Genomic DNA, 19,773 nt, shown 5'->3' with positions numbered 1-19,773 from the left:
CATATTTGGTAAAAACCGTTTTTAGTGAAAGAAATGCTGTCGTGACAGTACGGTTACTGCGGCTACAGAACACTTTCCCTCCTGGGTGAAACAAGAAGTTAGAATTCAAAAATTACATAGTTTGTTCCAATGTTGGTATAGGTTTAATTTCGCTTATGTGCAGGTTTGTTTAAGACTGACTGCTTTGGTTTATTGTTTTGGTAGGGTTACCATATTTGAACATTCAAAAAAGAGGACACTCCACAGGTGGCGGTATTTGCTCTTGCCCCCTTCCCCACCCCCATTCCAACCCCTTCCCCAAAGTCCCCATCCCAACTCTGCCCCCACTCTGCCCCATTGGACCCCTTCCGCAAATTCCCGCCCGGCCCTGCTTCCTCCCCAAGTGCTTCCCCCCCCCTCCCTCCCAGCCATGTGAAACAGCTGTTTCACAGCGCAAGTGGTGGCAGCTTGCGCGGGGGTTGGGGGTGGGGGGAAAAAGCAGGCACTCTCTCAAGTGATCAACATTCACTTTCTTTCTTGAATGATCAACTCTTCTTTGGGGAAAATAATGGCTAATCCTGGACATTTTAAAATATTTAAAAATTCCTCCCGGACGGTGATTTAAGAACCAAAAAGCCAGGCATGTCTGGGAAAATACGGATGTATGGTAACCCTAGTTTTGGTTTGTTTGTTTTTTAGTTGAAGTGGAGCTTTTAATTGACGTTTACGGGACTGGAATGTCTGCCATGCAATACCAGTATTGCAGTATTCAACTATTGCAGTTCCAGTATTTTGGCCAGTATTCAACTATTCAATTGCTTTATAGGTGGTTTTAATAGTAGGACTTATTTATGTTATGTTATTTTATCATCCTGCTATAGCACACTTTTTTGATAATTTATAGCATGTGTTGTTTTTTTTAAACAAAATAGCTTTTCTTAATGTTTGGGTTTTAAATTAAGCATTGTTTGCAGTTTCAAATGTTGCTTTAGATTTTTGGTTTCTGATGGGATATTTAAGAGGATTTCGGATTTAATACTAAAATTTGGACAGATTTAGATTATTTAGATGGACTTGGAGTAAATCCTGTTTACTATTTTATTTTAATAAAGGTTATATTGCTGTAAACCCTGGCCAAGGGGGAGAGGAGATGAGCTGGCCTTTAACAAGGAGCAGAGGCCTGGCCACCATGAGGAGTGGAGCCAGGTGATGAAGGGGGCACAGCTCCCCAATTTTTTTTCTCTAGCCCACCTCACCCACCACCCGTCCACCAAACGGCAAGAGGCTGATGCACACCTGCTGGCCATTCTGCTTTACCCCGACAGGCCACTGGGTGTCACTGCTCCTCCCAGGGAACCACCTTCTGTGCATCATCCCGACTGGTCACTGGGTGTCACTGCTGGTTCAAGGGAACCACCTTCTGTGCATTACCCTGAGTGACCACAGGATGTCATTGCTGCTCCAAAGAAATGTGATCCGTGCATTACCCTGACTGACCACTGGGTGTCACTGTTGCTGCAACGGAAACACACTCTGTGCATTACCCCAACTGGCCACCTAGTGTCACTGCTACTCCATGGACAACACCACGCTCTGTGCAGTACCTTGACTGGCCGCCGGGTGTCACTGCTCCTCCATGGGAGACCCACAGTTTTCATTCGCCGAACTGGATAGCTCTCTGGCCACCCAGCTCTGACGACAGTGCCACCACCAGCAGCATCGCGGAAGTCCCCACACAATCGTATGCGCCGCCCAGAGCAGACAGAGGGTTCAGGGTGCCCCACGGCAACCCAAACAGACCCACTCCGCCCCAGGCTCCTGGGCCCTGCCGCCCATGGTTGATGCTCCCCGAGGGCTCTGTGAGAGCCAGGTTACCCTACCAGGGCAGCTCTTGGGGGATGCAAGCAGTCGAAGGGTGGCAGGAAGCTGAGGGGCAGCCCCAGCCCCAGGGCGAAGAGCAGCAGCAGCAGGAGGAGTCAGGGGACCACCCCAGTTGCCCATACCATGGCACCAGCCAGCACATCAGTCACCCCCCACTGGCCAGGAGGAGGGAAATGCAGGGGATGGGGGAGGAGGCAGGGCTGGCACTTAAGAGGAGCAGGGAGCGGAGCCATAGAGATGGGTGGGGCCATGTGGCAAGGGGGGGTGCAGCCCCCCCCAATTTTCTGTCTAGCCTACCTCAGCCCCCCACTGCAAAGAGGATGGTGCCACCCACTGAGGGGGAAAATTAGGGTTTGAGGGTTTAGGGTTGGGATTACAGAGTCAGGGTCGAGGGGCTGGATTAGGGTGAGGGTAAGGGGGAGTTAGGTTTAGGGTGTGGATTAGGTTTGGAAAGGGTTAGGGGTTGAGAGGGAGAGTTGGATTAGGGGGAGGGGAGGATTAGGGTTCTGGGAGGCAAGACTGAGGGCTAGAGGGTTGTGTTTAACATGAGGGTTAGGATTAGCTTTAGGGATTAGGTTGAGTAAGAGTTTGGGTTCAAAGGTGGGTTAGAGTTAAGGGGTAGGGTTATGGTCAGGGTGGGGATTATGATGTAATAGGGTGATGGTTGGAGATCAGGGTTAGTTGAAAGGTTAGGATGCAGGGGTCAGGGTTGGGTTGCCTAGGGTGAAGGGAGGGGTCAGGGTTTAGGGTTGGGTTGTGGTGTGGGATAGGGATGGGGTCAAAGGTTAGGGGGAGGAGTTGGGTTAGAGTATTGGGGAACAGGAATTAGGGTTTGGGATTAGGGTTAGCAGGTGAGGGCTCAGGGTTTGTCTTTTTTGCTGTTCTAATTGCTTGAATTGACCATTCTGTATCATAATTTCCTGTAAATGTAGTTTAATTCCTTTTATTGACTTTTCAAAAACATTAGTTTCATTATTATTATAACATCACCTATGTTTTTATTGTGACGCAGTAAATTACAGGTTTTAATACTCAAAGTTTTTTTGTTTTTTAATGTCAGGCTATTATTTGTGATCCTATCACTTCAATGCTGCCGGATTTCCTTGGTTGCCTCAGCCCTGGTCCAGAATAGCAATTTGTGACGGATGGTATCTGCCCTGTCACAGTTTCCTACCCCATGAAATCTCTATATTAAATTTGGACCTCAATAAAACAAATGTTTTCTAACTTAGAAAAATGTATTCAATTAGAAAACTCATTTCATGAGTGTCCCAAGTTCAAATAGATATTTCCCAGAAGTAGCACATTGTGAGAAGGCATACCCATCTGTCACAATTTGCTACTCCTAGACCCAGGGCTGGTGAATTGTGGGAGTGGCAAATTGCATCAGGGCAGCAAAAACTTGTTATGTAACCACAACTGGTAGGAAATTGGGACAGGGAGCAGTTTGTAATAGTATGTCCTGATACTAAAGAGGAGATGCTGGGTTGGGACAGGGAGCAGTTTGTAATAGTATGTCCTGACACTAAAGAGGAGATGCTGGGATGTCTCCCCCCACCAGACATCAGGCTCTCCACATTAGGGACAGTGGCTGCCAGGCCAGCTGGGCCCTGGGCTGGGGCTCCAGCTGGGGGCTGGTCTTGGTCTCTGTGGTGAGCAGGCTACTCTGGGAGCAGGAGAGGGTGAGATCTGGGGCAGGCACTGGAGCAGGTTGTTCAGTAGCCAGGAGCCCACGTGCTTGACCGTCCCTGAGCAGCTGAGGAGCACAGTGTGCAGCTGGTCCATGCACCTGATGTAGCCACTGCTGTAGTGCTGCTCTGTGGCCAGGCTCTGCTTGGTGGTGGCTGCAAGAGATGGATCAGTGTCAGAAACAGCTCAGCAAATGGGGGGCCAGGAGCTGTTGTGGCAATCCGCCACAAGCCAAACCCACAAACCTGCCAGCCTGCAGCATCACCATCTGTCCTCCATATGCCACACACATCTCTCCATCCCTCCTCTGTATGCCAGAGATGCTCATCTATCCATCTCCATACACATCTCTGTTTCTCTCTGATTTTCCATGCAGTGCTCAACACAATTAGGCCCAGACCTGAGTGAGGCTTTTGGATACAGCAGTACTGGAGCTGTAGGGTGACAGTGCATCTCTGGGCATCTCTAGTCTCAGCCCCTTTTCTCTTGAGCCCGAAGCCATGACTCTGAGTTCACACCTCTGGGGCCCAGACCCCATAGCCCTGAAGACACCCAACCAGCCACTTTTGCTCTGGGATCCCATTATAGCAACAAGAATCTTCCCAAAGTCCCCATGAAGATTGGGGGGGAGTGACACCTTGAGCCTGGCAGGCAGCATAAACTCTCCTCAGCATGGCATGGACCATCCCTGGGGCAGACAGATCCTATATGACCCATTGGAGACTACGGGGGGCAAGAGAGTGCATCCCACTGAGCCTGATAGGTGTGGATCCTCCCTCTGGGTGGCATTGGGGCAGACAGACCCTCCCCCAAGATGGATCCTCACCAGTCCATGGGAGACTACAGGGTGCTAGGGAGTCATTACCCAGGATGAAGAAAAGGAGTACTTGTGGCACCTTAGAGACTAACCAATTTATTTGAGCATGAGCTTTCGTGAGCCACAGCTCACTTCATCAGATGTTTACCGTGGAAACTGCAGCAGACTTTATATACACACAGAAATCATGAAACAATACCTCCTCCCACCCCACTGTCCTGCTGGTAATAGCTTATCTAAAGTGATCAACAGGTGGGCCATTTCCAGCACAAATCCAGGTTTTCTCACCCTCCACCCCCCCACACAAATTCACTCTCCAGCTGGTGCTAGCCCATCCAAAGTGACAACTCTTTACATAATCAAGTCGGGCTATTTCCTGCATAGATCAAGGTTTTCTCACATCCCCCCCACCCCCATACACACACAAACTCACTCTCCTGCTGGTAATAGCTCATCTAAACTGACCACTCTCCAGGTTTAAATCCAAGTTAAACCAGAACATCTGGGGGGGGGGCATCTGTCTGTAGGCAAGGACTGGCCTGTCTCCCAAGACTTGTGAGAGTGTTGGGTCATCCTTTAGGATAGGTTGTAGATCCTTAATAATGCGTTGGAGGGGTTTTAGTTGGGGGCTGAAGGTGACCGCTAGTGGCGTTCTGTTATTTTCTTTGTTAGGCCTGTCCTGTAGTAGGTAACTTCTGGGAACTCTTCTGGCTCTATCAATCTGTTTCTTTACTTCTGCAGGTGGGTATTGTAGTTGTAAGAAAGCTTGACAGAGATCTTGTAGGTGTTTGTCTCTGTCTGAGGGGTTGGAGCAAATGCGGTTGTATCGCAGAGCTTGGCTGTAGACGATGGATCGTGTGGTGTGGTCAGGGTGAAAGCTGGAGGCATGCAGGTAGGAATAGCGGAACCCCTCCAACGCATTATTAAGGATCTACAACCTATCCTAAAGGATGACCCAACACTCTCACAAGTCTTGGGAGACAGGCCAGTCCTTGCCTACAGACAGCCCCGCAACCTGAAGCAAATACTCACCAACAACCACATACCACACAACAGAACCACTAACCCAGGAACTTATCCTTGCAACAAAGCCCGTTGCCAATTGTGCCCACATATCTATTCAGGGGACACCATCACAGGGCCTAATAACATCAGCCACACTATCAGAGGCTCGTTCACCTGCACATCCACCAATGTGATATATGCCATCATGTGCCAGCAATGCCCCTCTGCCATGTACATTGGTCAAACTGGACAGTCTCTACGTAAAAGAATAAATGGACACAAATCAGATGTCAAGAATTATAACATTCATAAACCAGTCGGAGAACACTTCAATCTCTCTGGTCACGCAATCACAGACATGAAGGTCGCTATCTTAAAACAAAAAAACTTCAAATCCAGACTCCAGCGAGAAACTGCTGAATTGGAATTCATTTGCAAATTGGATACTATTAATTTAGGCTTAAATAGAGACTGGGAGTGGCTAAGTCATTATGCAAGGTAGCCTGTTTCCTCTTGTTTTTTCCTACCCCCCCCCCCCCAGATGTTCTGGTTTAACTTGGATTTAAACCTGGAGAGTGGTCAGTTTAGATGAGCTATTACCAGCAGGAGAGTGAGTTTGTGTGTGTATGGGGGTGGGGGGGATGTGAGAAAACCTTGATCTATGCAGGAAATAGCCCGACTTGATTATGTAAAGAGTTGTCACTTTGGATGGGCTAGCACCAGCAGGAGAGTGAATTTGTGTGGGGGGGTGGAGGGTGAGAAAACCTGGATTTGTGCTGGAAATGGCCCACCTGTTGATCACTTTAGATAAGCTATTACCAGCAGGACAGTGGGGTGGGAGGAGGTATTGTTTCATGATTTCTGTGTGTATATAAAGTCTGCTGCAGTTTCCACGGTAAACATCTGATGAAGTGAGCTGTGGCTCACGAAAGCTCATGCTCAGATAAATTGGTTAGTCTCTAAGGTGCCACAAGTACTCCTTTTCTTTTTGCGAATACAGACTAACACGGCTGTTCCTCTGAAATTACCCAGGATGTTGCTCTGTTGCAGGCTCCCCATGTGCTACACTGTGATCTCCAGCACGTCCGCTTTCTCCAGCTTGGATTGCTGCAAGGTGTGGAGGGAGGCACCATTAACAAGTGATAGCAGGTAAAAGGATTTGGGGACTCAAGGTGTTGGGGTGTCACAGGTGGGACAGTGCCATGTGTGTTTCCATCCATTCCCCCCCCCCATTTGGGCAGTGACCCCTAGTTGCTATTTCACACTTTAAGAAAAGAACCAGATGCCACTGTTTGTCACAGGGTAATTTTATTTAACATAGAGCATTCTTCATCAGAAATTTACAACCCCCACCTTGCCAAGCACCTGCCCAAGCCGGCACAGTCTCACTGATGACAGCAAACATCCCAGTATAGGGGTGCGCAAACGTTTTGGCCCAAAGGCCACAGCTGGGTGGGGAAATTGCATGCAGGGCCATGAATGTAGGGCTAGGGCTAGGGCAGGGGGTTTGGGTGCAGGAGGGAGTGCAGGGTGTGGGAGGGGGGACAGGAAGGGGCTCAGGGCAAGGGGCTGGGGCAGAGGAGGAGTGCAGGGTGTACAAGGGGGCTCAGGGCAGGGGTGCAGGGAGGAGTGCAGGAGGGGTCTGGCAGGGGGTTGGGGTGCAGGAGGGGTGAGGCAAGGGGCTAGGGTGCAGGGTGCGGCAGGGAGTTGGGGTGCAGGGGGGCAGAGTGCAGCAGAGATGGTGCAGGGGGTTGGGGTGCAGCAGGGGGTTGGGGTGCGGCAGGGGGCTCAGGGCAGGAGGGGTTTGGGGGGCAGGGTCAGGCCCAGCGCCGCTTACCTGGAGCAGCTCTGGGGTGGCAGCGGCACACACCGGGGCCAAGGCAGGTTCCCTGCCCTGGCCCCGCGCTGCTCTCAGAAGCGGCCAGCACCACATCCCTGCGGCCCCTGGGGGATGAGGGGGACAGAGAGCTCCTGCGCTGCCCTCGCCTGCAGGCAACTCCCCCGAAGTTCCCATGGGTCACGGTTCCCCATGGTGGGTGGCGAGGGCAGCACGTGGAGCCCTCTGTCCCCCTCCTCCCCCATTGGCCGCAGGGACGTGGTGCCGACCGCTTCTGGGAGTGGCACGTGGCCTGCGGTGCCACAGGGGTGGAAATCCCACGGGCCAGATTTGGCCCGCAGGCTGTAGTTTGCCCACCCCTGCTCTATAGAGCACTGAAGTTTCCCCCTAGCCAGGGTATTATCAGTCCCCAAATAGGCCACCCCACTCTGCCACTCCCACGGAGGCTTATAAGGGAACCTGGGCCAGACTTCTGCACGGGGCTCCAGACCAGAGCCCCTCAACACGGCATCTCAGGTCTTCAATCTCCCAACCCCTAACTGCTCCTTCCCCAGATGGCTTCCTATACCGCCCGCTGCCTCCGACCTTCTCCCGATGGCGGCACAGCCTGACCTCTTGCGGCCTCGCCAGGGCACCGCCCCGGAAAGGGGAAGTCCCGGCCGGCTGGGCTCTGCAATGACCAATGGGAGCTAGAGGCCAGAGGACCCTATGTCTCCCATGGTGCCCTAGGGCCCGCCGTGGCTGATGGGAGACATAGGCCGACAGTCATTGATTACGCTGCTTAATTCTCACAGGTCATTCTCACTTCTCTGGGTTTTGGCTGCACGTGTTTATTTAGCAAAACTTGGTCCTAGAGTCCAGTTTATAAATTGTACTTTTCTCTCACTTTAAGGAACATGGAATGTTTAAGTTAGCTTTAATTTTAAAATATTTTTAAAAGGGACACTTTTGATTGTGCAATGATAGCTTCAAAAAATATCCTCCAGGTCAGTTCTATTCATGTCAGTACATTTCTTTCAAAATCTGAAAAAAGTTTGTTATGTGTTTGTGTTCTATTCAGATCTTAGCCTGAGTGAAATTGAAGCACAGGGTTCAACCCGGATTGATTTAGTAGCAATGATAAAACCATTTTTCACATAATTTGGCTGCTCTCACATGCCTAAGAATGATATTCTCCAATCTCCCTCCCCTCCTCAGAAAACCAACCCAACCCAACCACACATTCTCTCTCTCACCACATCCCTGTCAGATATCCTAATCAGCTCCCCACTCTATTAACCTTTCCTGGATGCACCACTAATTACTTTGCATCCTTCCCCTACAACAGGCCCCTGGGGTGTTACTCCAATCACCTTTCCACATGATTCTCCCTCCAAACCTAAACACATCCCCTTTGTGCGTCCTTTACTATAACCATTTGCGCATATTCCTTGAAACTACACCTCTGCACATCCAGAGTCTCCCACGTGCATTCCCCCCAAAACTACACACTTGCCTTCTCCCCATCTCTGATTGCATCCCTAACACCAACCATACATATTCTTGTCCCAGTGGGTTACTGCAAACTCCAAACTTCTACCTGTCTGCTCACCCAAAAGCAAGTCCCTGCTGAGTACTTTTGCAAACTTCCCCCCCTTACAAGTCTCTGTCAGCACCCTATATTCATCCCTGCATGCTCCCCCTAAAAAGTCCCCCTTCAAGCCCTCCCTAACTAAGTCTCCCTCATGTACTCCTGCTGAACCTTTTTAAAGTGTCTCCACATACATATCCAAGTACCCTCTTCCCTTCATCTGCTGTACTAGATAGCTCCCTCCTGCACCACTAATCTTCCTGAGCTCATATCCCAAAATAGGAACTGCGGGATTCCCTTAATCATTTTCCTATGTGCTACTGTCAACTCATCTTAGCCATCTCCATTTGCAACCTTCTCCACTCTGCCACCGTACCTGCTCTTGCAAATATCTCTAGGTGTGTGTGTGTCTCCTTAACACTCTCCTTGTGCTCCCCCCATAGACAGCTCCTTAGATGCTCTAAACAATCCCCCATTCCCTTCAGTTGTTCATGAATGCTCCCACCCCAGACATCCTTCCTCTTTCCTCTCTCCATGTTCCAGGGGATAATAATATTACTTTTTATACAGCACTTTTTTCCTATCTATTCATACATTCAGTAGTCAGTTAAAAGATAATGGGCCACTGGATGAGGCTCAAGAATATGTAGCATTGTTCATAGGTTTTCTAGGACCAATTTGTTGTTGCATGGTGTGCAAGTGGCTTTTGCTATATAGCCATCACTCTATAAGACATTTTTACATAAAGGTCACACAGCTGCTGGTGGCCGGCTTACCCTACAGGAGGCTAGTTTTCTATTTTTTTCACAGCAGTGAAGGGCAGATATGTGGAAAACAATCATACAAAGATTAAGAGTACCATTTATTATGTATAATAACCATAACCATGCTAGAAGTGTAGGATTCTTTACCTTAGTATTAGTGCAGGGGTTCAGGACCCCGCAGAGGGTTCTGAGATGGTTACATAGGGGGTCACGAGCTATCAACCTCCACCCCAAACCCTGCTTTGCTTCCAGCATTTATAATGGTGTTAAATATATTTTAAAAAGTGTTTTTAATTTATAAGGGGGGGGTGTTGCCCTCAAAGGCTTGCTGTGTGAAAGGGGTCACCAGTAAAAAAGTTTGAGCGCCATGGTATTAGTGGAATCAAGGACACAATGTATCCTATATAGACTTGATACAGGATATGGGACACTTGATTAGAAATAAGACATGTCTCAGTATAGGCTACATCCTATTTCAAGCAGAATTAAGTTTCCATACAGGGAGGTCTAATGAGTTGCATCACGTAACAGGTTAAAATGTCTACCAAAGCTGTTGCAGAGGCAGGTGGAAAGGAGGAGCCAACAGCACAAGGTATACAGCAGAGAAAGTAAAGAAGGAACAGAGCTAACTATTTCACGGAGAAAGAAAAGGAGTACTTGTGGCACCTTAGAGACTAACCAATTTATTTGAGCATGAGCTTTCGTGAGCCACAGCTCACTTCATCAGATGTTTACCGTGGAAACTGCAGCAGACTTTATATACACACAGAAATCATGAAACAATACCTCCTCCCACCCCACTGTCCTGCTGGTAATAGCTTATCTAAAGTGATCAACAGGTGGGCCATTTCCAGCACAAATCCAGGTTTTCTCACCCTCCACCCCCCCACACAAATTCACTCTCCTGCTGGTGCTAGCCCATCCAAAGTGACAACTCTTTACATAATCAAGTCGGGCTATTTCCTGCATAGATCAAGGTTTTCTCACATCCCCCCCACCCCCATACACACACAAACTCACTCTCCTGCTGGTAATAGCTCATCTAAACTGACCACTCTCCAGGTTTAAATCCAAGTTAAACCAGAACATCTGGGGGGGGGGGGGGGGGTAGGAAAAAACAAGAGGAAACAGGCTACCTTGCATAATGACTTAGCCACTCCCAGTCTCTATTTAAGCCTAAATTAATAGTATCCAATTTGCAAATGAATTCCAATTCAGCAGTTTCTCGCTGGAGTCTGGATTTGAAGTTTTTTTGTTTTAAGATAGCGACTTTCATGTCTGTGATTGCGTGACCAGAGAGATTGAAGTGTTCTCCGACTGGTTTATGAATGTTATAATTCTTGACATCTGATTTGTGTCCATTTATTCTTTTACGTAGAGACTGTCCAGTTTGACCAATGTACATGGCAGAGGGGCATTGCTGGCACATGATGGCATATATCACATTGGTGGATGTGCAGGTGAACGAGCCTCTGATAGTGTGGCTGATGTTATTAGGCCCTGTGATGGTGTCCCCTGAATAGATATGTGGGCACAATTGGCAACGGGCTTTGTTGCAAGGATAAGTTCCTGGGTTAGTGGTTCTGTTGTGTGGTATGTGGTTGTTGGTGAGTATTTGCTTCAGGTTGCGGGGCTGTCTGTAGGCAAGGACTGGCCTGTCTCACCTGCAGAAGTAAAGAAACAGATTGATAGAGCCAGAAGAGTTCCCAGAAGTTACCTACTACAGGACAGGCCTAACAAAGAAAATAACAGAACGCCACTAGCGGTCACCTTCAGCCCCCAACTAAAACCCCTCCAACGCATTATTAAGGATCTACAACCTATCCTAAAGGATGACCCAACACTCTCACAAGTCTTGGGAGACAGGCCAGTCCTTGCCTACAGACAGCCCCGCAACCTGAAGCAAATACTCACCAACAACCACATACCACACAACAGAACCACTAACCCAGGAACTTATCCTTGCAACAAAGCCCGTTGCCAATTGTGCCCACATATCTATTCAGGGGACACCATCACAGGGCCTAATAACATCAGCCACACTATCAGAGGCTCGTTCACCTGCACATCCACCAATGTGATATATGCCATCATGTGCCAGCAATGCCCCTCTGCCATGTACATTGGTCAAACTGGACAGTCTCTACGTAAAAGAATAAATGGACACAAATCAGATGTCAAGAATTATAACATTCATAAACCAGTCGGAGAACACTTCAATCTCTCTGGTCACGCAATCACAGACATGAAAGTCGCTATCTTAAAACAAAAAAACTTCAAATCCAGACTCCAGCGAGAAACTGCTGAATTGGAATTCATTTGCAAATTGGATACTATTAATTTAGGCTTAAATAGAGACTGGGAGTGGCTAAGTCATTATGCAAGGTAGCCTGTTTCCTCTTGTTTTTTCCTACCCCCCCCCCCCCAGATGTTCTGGTTTAACTTGGATTTAAACCTGGAGAGTGGTCAGTTTAGATGAGCTATTACCAGCAGGAGAGTGAGTTTGTGTGTGTATGGGGGTGGGGGGGATGTGAGAAAACCTTGATCTATGCAGGAAATAGCCCGACTTGATTATGTAAAGAGTTGTCACTTTGGATGGGCTAGCACCAGCAGGAGAGTGAATTTGTGTGGGGGGGTGGAGGGTGAGAAAACCTGGATTTGTGCTGGAAATGGCCCACCTGTTGATCACTTTAGATAAGCTATTACCAGCAGGACAGTGGGGTGGGAGGAGGTATTGTTTCATGATTTCTGTGTGTATATAAAGTCTGCTGCAGTTTCCACGGTAAACATCTGATGAAGTGAGCTGTGGCTCACGAAAGCTCATGCTCAAATAAATTGGTTAGTCTCTAAGGTGCCACAAGTACTCCTTTTCTTTTTGCGAATACAGACTAACACGGCTGTTCCTCTGAAATATTTCACGGAGGCAACTAATGCTGCTGGAGTGTTACATCACCCACACCACAAACTTGTATGGATGCATTCCCCCCCACCGCTTGCTTCTCTGAAAAGTGGTATATTGCAGAAGAGATGGACTGATAGGACTAGTCTAGTCACACAGCAACTGCTGAAGGCTTCATCTCTCATTAACTATTATTCCAGTACTACAGTATATTGCAAATTCCATAAGCTGTTAAATTTAACAATTGGGGTTGTTTGTTTTTTGATTTCTGGCTATTCAAACCTTTTCAACAAACTCCAAGACATGTGAGGTGAGGACACAAGATACTGTTTATAACTCCCATTTAGTTTAATAAGTTAACAAGTTCAGGCCATTACACAGCAATGGAACTCTTCTTAAACATTTACAAAGGTGCAGAATTTCATTAGTTTAATCTTTAAATAAATCATTGTACTTGACTCTCTTAAATAGCTAAACAGTTCCTATTTTTCTTTGCATTGAAATCTGGGGTTAAAATAATCCACCCACAAAGAAGGCATCAAAGTACAAAAGAGCACAAATGTGGGGCACTAGCTCAGGCTCAGTGTGGGTGTTTGCTCCAGAACCTGTACAAGTGAGCAAAGCAAGCAGATACCGGTGAAAGGAGTCCTGGGTTGAGGGGCACTCATGTAAAGGGAGCTACAATATCACAGGGGACACACCAGCTTTTTATTTTATTTTTAAATCAGGGGTTTCACTGAATCTCTGCTACCAAGGATAGGACACTTTCACTGTATATTTGTTATGTACAGGAAGGGAAGAAAAAAAAACAGCTGAAAGGAACAAATAAGGTCTAAGTTACAGCTGCTGTCCCATCTGGGATCAGATTGGCTTACTAGTTGCCCACAAGCCCCCAGCTCTATGGATTTGAAATCTAACCCAAAGAAAGATGTTTTCACAGGAAACAAGTCCCTAAGTAATGATTAACTCAGAGGAAATAGAAGAAAACCTCCATATATATATATACACACACACACACACACGAATATGCTGTATATATGTACATGCATAGTCTAAAGTAGTAATTAACTTAGCTGAATAAAGAGTGAACAATTTGCAGAGGTTTGTATAAAACTTTTCACTATCCACATCTTCACCACACTTATTTGTCCCATTCTCTGCCTGGATGTAGTCCCCCTTCCATAACCTCTACTCATCTGACTGTGAATTCAACAGATATTTGTAAGAAGCACAGTTTTCTCCCTCTCTCTCTCTCTTTTTTAAACATACCACATTACAAGAAATGCCTATGGGAATGGGGAGGATTGCCAGTATGGAACACCACAAAGTCTGTAAAGGGCAGTAATCAGACCTACTGATTATACCTCTCCTTTTCAATCAGTTCATATCATAGCCCCCTCCCCTACACACACACACAGAACTTGGTTCCATTAACATGCAGCTTTTTGAAATAGCCTTCGAAAGAGAGATCTCCATAACACAGCCTGTTGTATTTAAGCCTGTATGTGTGTGTCCCTTAACATTTAAAGCTGCACAGCATTCCTTATCTATGCATGCAGTTTCTATTGACATGAGATGGGACTGCCTGTAGACTGAGGACAGAAAATGGACTTTAAATTTTTCATCTGTAGGCTTAAAAACAGCCCTGCCAGCCAATTAGAAAAGGATATTCAAATTAAAAGCTATTTTTAAAATGTATTTCATTTGCTGTGTGTTATTACCATCACATTAGACACTGACATTCATTTGCATTGTGTATTTTTTTGCACTAGTTTCAGGCTAGACAATAACACTGCAGTTTCATTTTGTTTAGAATCACTTTCACTTTTTGGTTCTCAAATGGCCAGCAGAAAGTTGCACTATATGCACAGCAGATGTGCCAAAAGAGTACAATTCTTCCAAAAGAAAAAAGAAAAAAAGCAAACCCTAAAACGTTACATTCAGTTTTCCTCCCACACACATCAAAACACTGATATCTGGTAAAGAACCAGTTTTTATTAAATGTAAGTGTTTGACCCCAGTGACCCTTTAAGGAGATGCTTTGCAGCTTTAATCTAAAAAGTGCAAAATAATCTTCATCCTTGTGGATCCTGGTGGTTATACCACAATTACTGTGATAGCACCAAGATGAGCAGTCAAGTGGTTGAGGGAATAAACAATCCATTGAGGGTACTGCAGCCTCTGTGAAAGATAGTTTACACAGCAAACATTCAAAGCAATAAGTACAAGTAGAGAAAGAAGAAGTTAGATCTTTTAAGACTGAAGGATCAGTTTTGAAAATAAAATCCTGTAGGACCTGCTTCTTAAACGCATGAAATTCTAGAAGTGTTTGGATGCTAAAGACATACATGGCCTCTTTCACCTGTAAGTATGCTAAAAGTAGATCAGTTACTTGACCTAATCCCACCTAATTGTGAGGCTGAAGCATCACCATTCCTCATATATCAAGTAACCAGAAGTACACAAAAGGCATGGGCAAAAGTCCCACAATCTATGGCTCATGCATGGTAGCAGCTATACATGAAAAATTACTGAGTACAAATGTGAAGATGCAGAAAGGAGCAGAATGTGTCATTTAACCAAGACCATAAAACGGAGCAACCCTGTTCTAAGAATATGATCACCCAATTATCAGATACTTTAAATAAAAGTTCATAAGAAAGTAAAGACGAGACTCCTAGTTTAACCCTACTAAGGAGATATCCACCATGCCCTGGAGCCATCTGCAAGGGACTGTCTGGATTTTTACATTTGAAGAAGTATATAATGAGCTGCACTGGCATTTTCACAGCCAGGTACTCTCCAGCAGAGACAGCCCATTCCATTTGTTGTTTAAGAAGAATTTAAGCTCAAATCAAACTTATGAAACAGTTAAGTTGCAGCTCAGAAGTTGCTTGTTTCTGTTATTCAAAGTCATGTTCAGCTCATAGTTTATGTTCAGTCTAACCTCAAACATGGGTATTTTACTATCTTCAGCCTTCCAGGGAAGCTGCTATAGCATCCCTGGAAGGGTTTCACAGGTAGCTACTGGAGAAATATTGATGTTGTCTGACCTCAGAACGTTAACCACTTTTAGTCTCAAACTACCTCCCAAAAGTTGAGAGAAATAAAAAACAACAAAACTAAGAATGAGGCAGGTGGAGGATTTCCAGTCAGGAAAGCCTACAGCTTTGAGACCACAGAGGAAGGTGAGCTGTGACAGAAAAGTGGGTTATACGTCTTTCTAGGAGTCCTCCAAAACTGCTAACATGCCCCAATTGAGATCTTGGCACAGTCTCCATCAAGGAGCTCATGTTTCAGTGACAGACAGCAGGTGCTGTGGGCCGATAATGTGTGGGAAGGAGTGGCATAAGCATGATGGTTTCTCAGCAAGGAAGGAAAAGGGAGAAAAATAGAAAGGATGTTGAGACTGAACAGACTGTTCAGGACCAAAAGCTGGGGAAAGAGGAGGCTACTGGTCAGCCAACTGGACCAGTTGTTTTATACTGTGCACACCCTAGTCTAGCTGAGGTGAGTGGGACAATGCTAAAGAGCACCTCTAACTTAGGTGCCCCACTCATTAGCTTTCAAATCATAGCTGCGTACTCTGGATCCTACCCAGAACCTAGTGCTGCCCTGAGCCCAGAAACATGAATAGTTCCTGGCCCTAAACTCTTCACAGTTATATACTGCTAACCCCCTCCTAGTCTTTTGATGTGCCCCATGATCACTGTTCAAGGATTTTCCTATAGACGGGACTTCATCTGTAATTTTTACAAAACTTAATTGTCGTCCTACTGCAATCACCCAGGAGTAATTTTTTCCACATACAAGCTCCCCCCCCCCCCCCTTTTTTTAAATGAAAAGTAAATTCTGAAACTTCTAACCCCTGCCACATTCAGGGCAAAGCGTCTGCCTGTCTACTTGATTCTCTTCCATGCAATGAAGTTGAAGGCCTCTGCATTTCTTAGCATCATTTCCTCTGCCAATACAAGACAAATTGAGGACATTCATACTACTTGAAAGAAAGATACGTAGTCAGAATCAGATTTGCAGGAGGAGGAGTCGTCAGTGCCATCAGGAGCCACTAGGGAAAGATCCATTTTAACAAGTCAAATCTTTTCTGTGGAGGACTTTACCTTTATTCTTTCGACTAAAGAATGGGGCATGTGGGCCACTAAAATAAACTTCAAGCTACATAGCAAACACTCCTCCAGCACAAATCTATCCCTCATTTTCTGAGCATCATGTTTGTCTTCAGAGTAGAGCACCTATGGACCACAACAGCTGTGCACAGTGCAAGGACTTTGCATTCTACAAGACCAAATAACATCTGCTCCTCCAGTGTCCCCAGCCATCTCTGTAGGAAAAGGAGACCATATGTATAAAAACTAGCTGCTGGTCCAGACAGCTAAATGTGGTGGACACCACATTTGGGGGAGCTACATCTATAGATCAGTTCATCTTTCTATAACACCCTGGCAATAGAGGGAGCCTCATGGCTGGCTAGCAGCTGCTGCAGTAGTGATAATAAGATGACTTTTGCAAGGACCCAGTTGTCTTGCAGAGTCTCACCTAGTGTTCCCTTCTTCTGGTAAGTCCTTTCCCTTAAAAGAAAAATCCCCAACATTCTCTACAAAACAGGGGGGCACTGTTCAAATAGCGTAACTAGTTTATGGAGTTACTCTTTCCCCTGCAGCGAACGGGTATCACTCCTCAGTCAGACCATGAACTTTGCACCATGCAGAAGTACAGTGGAGGAGCCCTGATCGTCCATAGATTAACCCCTTTTCCCCAAAAAAGTTAATCAAGCGTTTCTTTTGTCACACAGTTAAAGATTTCAGGAACTAAGGAGTTAAGTCTTAACCCTGGAGCAGACACCTCGGAGACCCCATCCCCTTTCTAAGAGGTCATTTGGAGAAGTCAAAGGTGCAAGGCAATCAGGAGGACATGGAGTCATTCCACCAGTGCCTGGAGCAGTCAGAATGACTGCTTAGCAAGCTATCAGGGCTTCTGCAAGCACAAATGGGTCATGATATCCGGAAGAGGCAGAAACAGGGTGGCTAATCAACCTAAGTTTTGGGTTCATAACTCCCTTACCTCCTCAACCAATATAAAGGACCAGGGGAGGTGAAGTATCCACCTCAGCTGAAGGAGGAAGGAGTTGGATTGTAGTTCGCAGATACCTGGGGTGGGAAAGACACAGAGACAAAGGGGGCTCCAATGCAATCTTTCATCCCACCCTTAGTTCTTGCCCATTGATGTTGTGCTGCCGTTGGCCTTGGGTTTTGATTTAGACGTAAAGGAGAAGCGCTTGATGAGGCGCCGGGAGAAGCTGCTGGCTTTCTTCCTGGTGGCAGAGCTGGTGCTGGCATTGGACAGGTCATCATGCGACTGGCTCAGGCCTGCTTCCTTCTGCTTGTTCTTCCTCCGGAAGATGAGCTTGGTGCCGCTCCGGAGAAAGCTGACTGGAGAAAGAGACAAAATGAAGAGGAAGACAGACATAACGATGCCCTGTCTCTTTAAGGCACTCACTCACTGGGAAGGCTGGTTCAGACCTCAGACCCAACAGCTCTCTCCTGTTCCGTGTCCTCAGCCAGGCTGTCCCCTCTCCCCTTCTCTGAGGAGATAGGGTACGGGGGTGGAGGGGACACCCTGACATCAGCACCGCCCTCACCTCCCGCTCTGCACAGCCAGCAGGAGGGTCCCAAGAGCAGCTGCAGGAGCAATATGGTGAGGGGCACTTGAACACACATCGCCAGATGTGCACGGCTGTGCTAATCAAGTGCATGGCCTCTGAATCACTCCTGGACGGCCACCCAACCGCGCAGCCTAGAGGGAACACAAGTTGTGACCCCTCATGGGGTCATGAGGTTATTCTGTGGGGGTTGCGAGCTGTCCGCCTCCACCTCCAAACCCCACTTTGCTTCCAGCATTTATAATATAGTGTTAAATATATATAAAAAAATGTTTTTAATTTATAAGTAGGGGGGTCACTCATAGGCTTGCTGTGTGAAAGGAGTCACCAACATAGGCGCTGGAGCACTCATGGGGAAAAATTGGTGGGTGCTCTGCACCCACCGGCAGCTCCCCACCTGGTCCCAGCTCACCTCTGCCTCCACTCTGCCTCCTCCCCTGAAAGCGCCGCTGGGTCCTGCTTCTCACCCCTCCCTCTCAGCGCTTGTGCCGCGAAACAGCTGTTTTGCATGGCAAGCCTAGGAGGGAGGGGGGAGGAGGAACACGGCGCACTTGGGGGAGAAGGTGGCGGGGCCGGGGTGGGGATTTGGGGAGGGATCCAATACAGGCAGGGAGGGGCGGAGTTGGGGAGGGGCTGGAGCCAGGGCTTGAGTACCCACTGGCGCTGACAAAAGTTGGCGCCTATGGTCACCAATTCAAAGGTTTGAGAACCACTGCTCTAGAGGCTGCTGCTCCTTTCTCTGCTGGAGACCGTCTGACTTGGGTATCACTACATCAGTTACATTCAGTTCACATTTTCAAGTTTTTCTTAACAACCACAAGGGCTAGAAACAGCTTTCATTTAAAAATGAAATGCATCAAAATCTCATGATAGACCACAGGCCCTCGGTATGTGTCGATTGTGCTTATACCTTAATCCAGTTCCAAGGTTGTTTTCAAACCTAATTTAAAGGGGAATCAGGCCCAAGAGGACCAGCAGAGTACATGTGATTGTACTGTATTTTGACCATCCATACAATAGACTTTGAGCGGCATCTCAAGTGGGTAGAACTTGCCTTGTGTCTGCAGCCTGGGAGAGTACCACCACTTGGTTTCCTGTCTGAGCTCTGGGGATACAATAGCCCAGGGGTTCTCAACTTTTTTCTCTCTGGCCCCCTCCCAACATGCTATAAAAACTCCACAGCCCACCTGTGCCACAACAACAATTTTTTTGCATATAAAAGCCAGGGCCAGCATTAGAGGTAGCAAGTAGAGCAGTTGCCCAGGGCCACACACCAGAGGGGGCTCCCGCAAAGCTAAGTTGCTCAGGCTTCATCTTCAGCCCAAGGTGGCAGTGTTCAGAGCCTCTGGCTTCAGCCCCATGCGGGGGGGCTTCGGCTTTCTGCCCTGGGCTCCAGAAAGTCTAACATAGGCCCTGCTTGGTGGATGCCCTGAAACCTTCTCGCGGCCCTCCAGGGGGCCCCGAACCCCTGGTTGAGAATCTTTCCACTAGCCTACCTCCAAGCAAGAGGGAGTGGGCAAGAGATCAGCTCAATGATTTAGCACGCCATTTCTTCCTTATCTTTTTCACCCTTCTGTCTCCATTTCCTTATTGGTGATCACTGAAACTAGCTCTTTGCTAGTGACCACAATGCAATCCTGCACCTTTATCTCTCA

The 19,773-nt window shown here is 47.2% G+C and overlaps 1 protein-coding gene and 1 long non-coding RNA gene across 8 annotated transcripts in view; both read right to left on the bottom strand.

Moving 5' to 3' along the window:
- Positions 1 to 2,776: 2,776 nt before the first annotated feature.
- Positions 2,777 to 10,178, bottom strand: LOC142069799 (uncharacterized). The gene is made up of 3 exons (XR_012665772.1): positions 7,668 to 10,178; positions 6,400 to 6,478; positions 2,777 to 3,704 (listed from the first exon to the last, which is right to left on the bottom strand). It is a non-coding gene; the product is annotated as an uncharacterized LOC142069799 (long non-coding RNA).
- A 2,587-nt stretch (positions 10,179 to 12,765) lies between these two features.
- The window catches only part of C2CD2L (C2CD2 like), a 47,327-nt gene continuing 40,319 nt past the window's right edge, over positions 12,766 to 19,773 (bottom strand). For 6 of the 7 annotated variants that reach the window (XM_075122270.1, XM_048827698.2, XM_048827697.2 and 3 more), the window contains one exon: positions 12,766 to 17,888. In XM_075122270.1, the coding sequence (XP_074978371.1) occupies positions 17,665 to 17,888 (224 nt within the window). In that variant the 3' untranslated portion in view covers positions 12,766 to 17,664. The remainder of the gene's footprint in view (positions 17,889 to 19,773) is intronic. The other variant, XM_048827696.2, reaches the window with a different exon arrangement.

Source organism: Caretta caretta, chromosome 22 (genome assembly GCF_965140235.1).
Source record: "Caretta caretta isolate rCarCar2 chromosome 22, rCarCar1.hap1, whole genome shotgun sequence".
NCBI lineage: Eukaryota > Metazoa > Chordata > Testudines > Cheloniidae > Caretta > Caretta caretta.
The sequence above is the reverse complement of the archived record's forward strand: the minus strand, read 5'-3'. Positions and strand labels throughout refer to the sequence as shown.